The sequence below is a fragment of the Brachyhypopomus gauderio genome, chromosome 8, assembly GCF_052324685.1.
Source record: "Brachyhypopomus gauderio isolate BG-103 chromosome 8, BGAUD_0.2, whole genome shotgun sequence".
NCBI lineage: Eukaryota > Metazoa > Chordata > Actinopteri > Gymnotiformes > Hypopomidae > Brachyhypopomus > Brachyhypopomus gauderio.
Window position 1 is genome coordinate 23,643,851 of NC_135218.1, and position 7,500 is coordinate 23,651,350.

At 49.5% G+C, this 7,500-nt stretch overlaps 1 protein-coding gene across 1 annotated transcript in view; it reads right to left on the bottom strand.

The window, feature by feature from the left end:
* kalrnb (kalirin RhoGEF kinase b) overlaps positions 1-7,500 on the bottom strand; it is a 70,175-nt gene that overhangs the window by 6,060 nt on the left and 56,615 nt on the right. The window contains 5 exon segments of the mRNA XM_077015665.1: positions 375-478; positions 791-857; positions 1,014-1,120; positions 2,562-2,675; positions 3,615-3,892. Of these exon segments, the coding sequence (XP_076871780.1) occupies positions 375-478; positions 791-857; positions 1,014-1,120; positions 2,562-2,675; positions 3,615-3,892 (670 nt within the window).

Sequence of the window (7,500 nt, forward strand, 5' to 3'; positions counted from 1 at the left end):
GCAAAATGACCCAGTGACCCGGGTATGTAGTGCTCTGTTGAATGCATCATTCTTCACAAAAAACTTTGTGTATAAGGAAACAGAATGGCGCTCTTAATCTGAACTGTTTGTGTCTTCACAAATCGCTGGTGTGTTGACAGGACATTATATATATTTTTGTTGGCACAGTGCAGAAGTGGAAGGAACAATTTTGAAAACTTTAAAAGTATGAAATGTTTAAGGAATTTAAGGAGTCAGCAGGTCAGGCAGAGATAACGGTACAGGACAGATATTACAGGTATGACAGGTGTTACAGGTATGACAGGTGTTACGCGTATGACGGGGGTAATGTGTATTACTGGTATGAAGTCTATTGTCACTAAAACACGACTCACTCTCTGTGCCAATCGTAGATTTGATGAATGTTCCCAAAAACTATTTTATCCTTCCCTGTCATGTCTTCTGGTACGCCTTTCTCTGTAAGCCTCTTCATGAAACCCTGACATGGACAAAAAGACATGTTACCTTTTCAAAAAGCAAGTCAACAAAGCCAATAACCGTTCTGAAGCACAGGGGAGGTACAGACATTGTGTAACCTTCATGCAAATCCATGTTTGATAAAAACAACCCGTTGATAGTTTGAGTTTTGAGAGCTTGAACATTGTCATGTTAACTGAGCATGAAAACCCAAACGCACACCGTAGCCCTCTGGTACACGGAGGACAGCACCGTGTTCACATCATCATCAGCTGGTGTTCTGATCAACACACTGTTCACTGCAGCTCCATCAGGTGTAGTGTAGCCTGCGTACCTCCACCACGATACCCAAGTCCTTCACGTAGTCCTTCTCCGTCTGCACCATCTCGTTCAGAACAAACCTACCGGAGGGAGATTGGCATTTGGCATTAGACTTCTAGACCTCTCTCTCTCTCTCTCTCACACACACACACACACACACACACACACACACACACACACACACACACACACACACACACACACACACACACACACACACACTACATGGCCCTTACATGCGTCCTCTCAGCGCTTTGTTCTTCTTCTCTGTTTCTGGGTCTCTTGGTGTTTGTTCAGATACGGCCACACTGCCAAACGACAGGAAAGAGTCGCACTCCGGAGTCTGAGGGGGAGAAAGAGAGAAAGAACAAGGGAGAGGGAGAGGGGGAGGGAGGGAGAGAGGGAGTGAGTGTGTGTGGGGGCGGGGGAGAGAAAGGTAGGGGGAAGACATAAAATGTCACAAAGTAAGAAGTATGTAAATAATATGTATATTATATAACATGTAATTGATGTAATATGGATTTAATATAGAAAAACTGCACAAAAAGGGTATTTAAAGAAGAAAAACAATCAACATATGTAAGTAAATAACACTGATACAAATAAGTAAGAGGTGGGCGGGTCAGTGAAGTGAGTGGTGGGCGGGTCAGTGAAGTGAGTGGTGGGCGGGTCAGTGAAGTGAGTGGTGGGCGGGTCAGTGAAGTGAGCGGTGGGCGGGTCAGTGAAATGAGCGGTGGGCGGGTCAGTGAAGTGAGTGGTGGGCGGGTCAGTGAAGTGAGTGGTGGGCGGGTCAGTGAAGTGAGTGGTGGGCGGGTCAGTGAAGTGAGCGGTGGGCGGGTCAGTGAAGTGAGCGGTGGGCAGGTCAGTGAAGTAAGCGGTGGGCGGGTCAGTGAAATGAGTGGTGGGCGGGTCAGTGAAGTGAGTGGTGGGCGGGTCAGTGAAGTGATTGACGGGTCAATGAAGTGAGCGATTGGAGGGTCAGTGAAGTGAGTGGTGGGCGGGTCAGTGAAGTGAGCGATTGGAGGGTCAGTGAAGTGAGCGGTGGGCGGGTCAGTGAAGTGAGCGGTGGGCGGGTCAGTGAAGTGAGCGGTGGGCGGGTCAGTGAAGTGAGTGGTGGGCGGGTCAGTGAAGTGAGTGATTGGAGGGTCAGTGAAGTGAGTGGTGGGCGGGTCAGTGAAGTGAGCGGTGGGCAGGTCAGTGAAGTGAGTGGTGGGCGGGTCAGTGAAGTGAGTGGTGGGCGGGTCAGTGAAGTGAGTGGTGGGCGGGTCAGTGAAATGAGTGGTGGGCGGGTCAGTGAAATGAGTGGTGGGCGGGTCAGTGAAATGAGTGGTGGGCGGGTCAGTGAAATGAGTGGTGGGCGGGTCAGTGAAGTGAGTGGTGGGCGGGTCAGTGAAGTGAGTGGTGGGCGGGTCAGTGAAGTGAGTGGTGGGCGGGTCAGTGAAGTGAGTGGTGGGCGGGTCAGTGAAGTGAGTGGTGGGCGGGTCAGTGAAGTGAGTGGTGGGCGGGTCAGTGAAATGAGTGGTGGGCGGGTCAGTGAAGTGAGTGGTGGGCGGGTCAGTGAAATGAGTGGTGGGCGGGTCAGTGAAGTGAGTGGTGGGCGGGTCAGTGAAATGAGTGGTGGGCGGGTCAGTGAAATGAGTGGTGGGCGGGTCAGTGAAGTGAGTGGTGGGCGGGTCAGTGAAGTGAGTGGTGGGCGGGTCAGTGAAGTGAGTGATGGGCGGGTCAGTGAAGTGAGTGGTGGGTGGGTCAGTGAAGTGAGTGGTGGGCGGGTCAGTGTTCTCTACCTTCTCCTCCTGAGCAGAAGGGTCTTTAATGATCTCCATTGGGGGAGGCAGAGGAGTGTGGGGGTCGTCTTCAGCTTCTTCCTCTCCTCCACTGTTCACTCCTCTTCTTCCTCTCTTCAGGTTCAGAGACACAGAGAATAAGAGAATGTAAGACTAGATGAGAGGATGAGGGCAAGAATGGAAGAGAGAGAGAATAGAAGAGTGAGAATAGAAGAGTGAGACAGGAAGAGAGAATGGAAGAGTGAGAGAATAGAAGAGTGAGAGAAAGGAAGAGAGAATGGAAGAGAGAAAGACAGAGAGAATGGAAGAGTGAGAGAAAAGAAAAGAGTGAATGGAAAAGTGAGAGAATAGAAGAGTGAGAGAACGGAAGAGAGAATGGAAGAGTGAGAGAAAGAGAGAGAATGGTAGAGTGAGAGAAAAGAAAAGAGAGAATGGAAGAGTGAGAGAAAGAGAGAGAGAATGGTAGAGTGAGAGAAAAGAAAAGAGAATGGAAGAGTGAGAGAAAGGCAGAGAAAGAATGGAAGAGAGAGAGAAAGAGAGAGAATGGTAGAGTGAGAGAAAAGAAAAGAGAGAATGGAAGAGTGAGAGAAAGGCAGAGAGAGAATGGAAGAGAGAGAAAATGAGGGCAAGAATGAGAGAGAGAATGGAAGAGAGAGAGAACTAAAGTTCTCCAACCCCTGATGGTGTAGTATATAAAACAGCTGCAGTCACCTGGGAGCAGCTAACACAGGAGTTATTTATATACGGTTCGAGTCCGAGTGGCAGGCCTGAATTCACACGGTTTTGTTCGCTGTTCTCCACCTGTTCACCGAGTCTACGGCAGCGTATTCTAGAGCAGTATGCTTCAAACGCCTGGAGTAGTTCTCTGGAACCATCGACAGTATTTTCAGCTCAATACTCGGTGTGACTCAACCCACTCGAAACATCGCAACAGCTTCATTCAGCTCTACCGTTCTCATCTCACTGAATCTCATCTCAGCTGAATGCAGTCCCCCTCAACTCCGCCCCCCATGAGCTCCGCCCCAAGCCCCGCCCATCCCCATCCTGCCCCACCTCCTCTGCGCTGTCCTCGGCCGGCGGTCCCAGGTCCACGCTCTTGCGGCCGTCCTGTTTGCGTGGCTTGCTGCTTGGCTTCTTGCCCCCAGCGTTGTCGCCCTTGCCGTGACTGAGGCGACGTACAGGGCTGGTCAGCCACTTCTTCAGCGTGTTCCCGGTCGTCCCCGAGCGCTTGGGGCCCGGCGAGCTGCTGGGCAGAGACCCCACGGACGCCTGCGGCTGCAGCGATGATGACGACTCCGACTTCACGTCCGAGCTGCCCACAGGATAGTTCTCTACGACACACACCATCCAAACAGATGAAGCCAGAGAACATCCCACACACTCCTTCAACAAATAACTACAGACAAGAACGGGAGATAAAGACTAAACAGAAAACAGACAGATACCAATGAACACACATGACTGGTGCCGGTGGATTTTAGCTTCGGCTAAAAGGTAAATGTGATACAAGCTTACGGTAAGTTAATGAAAGCCATCACAGGAGAAATAACAACTCAACTCTTGCATATCTGAACAAGCAACTCAACTCTGGCATATCTGAACAACTCAACTCTGGCATATCTGAACAAGCAACTCAACTCTGGCATATCTGAACAAGCAACTCAACTCTGGCATATCTGAACAACTCAATTCTGGCATATCTGAACAAGCAACTCAACTCTGGCATATCTGAACAAAACTCTGGCATATCTGAACAAACAACTCAACTCTGGCATATCTGAACAAGCAACTCAACTCTGGCATATCTGAACAAGCAACTCAACTCTGGCATATCTGAACAAGCAACTCAACTCTGGCATATCTGAACAAACAACTCAACTCTGGCATATCTGAACAAGCAACTCAACTCTGGCATATCTGAACAAGCAACTCAACTCTGGCATATCTGAACAAACAGCCCATAATTGAAGTCAACAATACCGAAGGAGAGAAAGCAGCAAAGTGTGATGTTGATAAGAGACCATTCGCTCCGGCAGTATGGACTCAGTAAATGGCAACACACACTTTACAGCCCAGCCTTGTGATTGGATAAAAGGCATACACATACGAGACATACGCAAGCGAGATGGACAAACCGGACCAACCTGATCTCGTGATGTGGTTTGGAGTCGCTATGACTACAGCCCTTCTCATTCGACACCCACAGGTGTACCGTTTTGAGTCAATGGAAAACCAGTGCTTGTAGTGACAAGATCTCTGGATTAGTTTCATTTCAGTCGAGTGCCTATGAAAACGTTCCATAAAATATCCAACAACATGCTTAGTATGTATGATCCTGAGAATTAGCAAGCAAATCTCCAAAATTGCCATCCAATCATGAAAAGGCTGAGATCATCAGGCCAACTTGTTCAACCAGTGAGTGTGCTACAGGGACAACTGTCAAAGATAAAGTCATTTTGGAGAGCTCGTCAACCCTGACCCCGACTTGAAATTACCTACACAACACCCCCCCCCCCCCCCCACACACACACACACACACACACACACACACACACACACACACACACACGTCCCACTGGACAGACCGGCCCATCTGCTCCATCAGACAGTCTCACCCATCTGATCTACTCCCAACACTCTCCCAGTGTGGGTGACTCAGCGGTCCCGAGCCTATTGCCCCAGGGTAGACCCAAACTGAGCGCGTGCGGAAACAGAAGCCCTCACTGAGCACGTGCAAACGGCTTGCTAGCACTCTGTCACTTTGGCATTCCAACAGTAGCCACAAGTCAGCGAGGTCTTCGCAGCCGAGGCTCGGAGTGGCTAGTGTGTTTTTATCTGGCCCAGATAACACGGGACGCAGCAGCGTGACCCCCACACACTCCCAACCTCCGACCCCCCCCCCCCACCCTCCAGAATTCACAGTCTCTAGAGCTCTCTACCCCTCCCGTCCGGCCCGGGACAGACGTAAACAGGGCAGAGAAACGCAGGCTGGAGTCTTGAAGTCGCTCTGATGAATCGGCCCCGCCAAGACGTCCGCGGGTCGCCACGCCCCTGAGAAAGGACGCCATCACGGTCTCCAAACCCTCCACCTGCATCTTCACGTCTTACTGAAAACGTGTCAGCAGTGAAAGGCAAGCGATAAAAGACTGAGTGAAAGGAGCGAGACCCTGGAATGTAAGAGTCTTATCACGTGTGAGTGTGGCGAGATCTCCCACAGCAGAACCAACACGCCACTCAGACAGATCAAAGCAGCGCACCTGCCCCGAGCCCGGCCAACAGAACCCGCTAGGCACCAGCTTGTGGAAGGAGAAATTAGGTTACAAGAAAACACGGTGCACTGGAGGGTGTTACATACATACACATACAAAACATACAGGCACAAACACCAACCACCTCCAGTCCAACATACATGTAGAAGACACACAAAAATGACTTTCAAGAGGGAAGGAGAAAAGAAGACAACCGAGACAAAAGACAGTAATGACATTCATTCAAATCATTAAGGCGATACAGAAATAAGGGTTGGAGTTAACAAAGAATGAACAAATCATTAAATGGAATTAGAAATGAATAAAGGAAAAACCTAAATGAAATGTGCAAAAGGAAAACGATTCAGATCCATAGCTGGATTATCATCTTAAGCTGAGTGCACTCACAGACAGAGTCAAACACATGCACAGCACATAATCAAAACACTTAAGACCTGCAAGTGGTCTGGATAACGCTGGCATTGAAGCACCACTAACTCATCTTAAAGTTCACAACGTTCTTCAAAAAACCCACAAACCCTCCACAGATCATCTGGAGTCAAAAGCTTGTCAAAGAGAGTGTGTGGCAGAGAGTGTGTGGCAGAGAGTGTGTGGCGCAGGCAGTGTGTGAACAGCAGGTTTGAGCACAGCCATCAGTGCTGGAGTGTTTGTGGCGTTGGTCCGGTGTGGGTGCACAGTGCAGTGTGGCTGGTGTGTGTCTGTCCCGAGTCACCGGTGTCAGGATCCTGCTCGTTGTGATTGTGCGGTAACGAAGTCGACAGTCGAACATTCCCCTTTAACACAGCGCCATTCAGTCAACTGACGTGATCATTCATTAACTAATTAACGAGCTCATTCATTAACTAACCAGTGAGGCTGTTCTGTAACATCAGCACAATGTTACCAAGCTGAGAAGTGTTACTCACACACACACACACACACACGTACACACACACACACACACACACACACGTACACACACACACACACACACACACACACACACACACACGTACACACACACACACACACATACACACACACACGTACACACACACACGCACACACACACGTACACACACACACACACACACACACGTACACACACACACACATACACACACACACACACACACACACACACACACAACTCAATATCAAATGGCATACTGAATAAAACGAAAGCAGAAATAGTAAAACAAAACACACACACACACACTGCAGAGCACAGCATACACTCACCTCAATGTCATACAACACAGATAGAGCAGCCGCAAGCATACACACGTCCGTAGAGGATGTTACGCACCTGTCCCTCTACAACAGTCCACCTTTCGGGTCACCCAGCTGAAACACCTTCCACAAGCACAACATGACTTCCCACTCCGCATTGTACCCCTCTAACACCCCACACGCATGAGCACGGAGAGAAAGAGGGATGGGGAAATGAAGGAAGTGGGAGTGGGAGAGGGAAAGAGAGGGAGAGAGAGAGAGAGAGAGAGGGAGAGAGTGTGGCATAGAGACATAAGTTTAGTGTGCTCTACACACCACAGAGGAGGAACCAGGTTGGAGACACAGAGAGAGGGAGGGAGAGAGAGTGAGAGAGAGAGAGAGAGAGAGAGAGAGAGAGAGAGAGAGAGAGAGAGAAGCATGAAACAGAGAGACTGGGAAGTGTTGGAAAGTGCGATTTG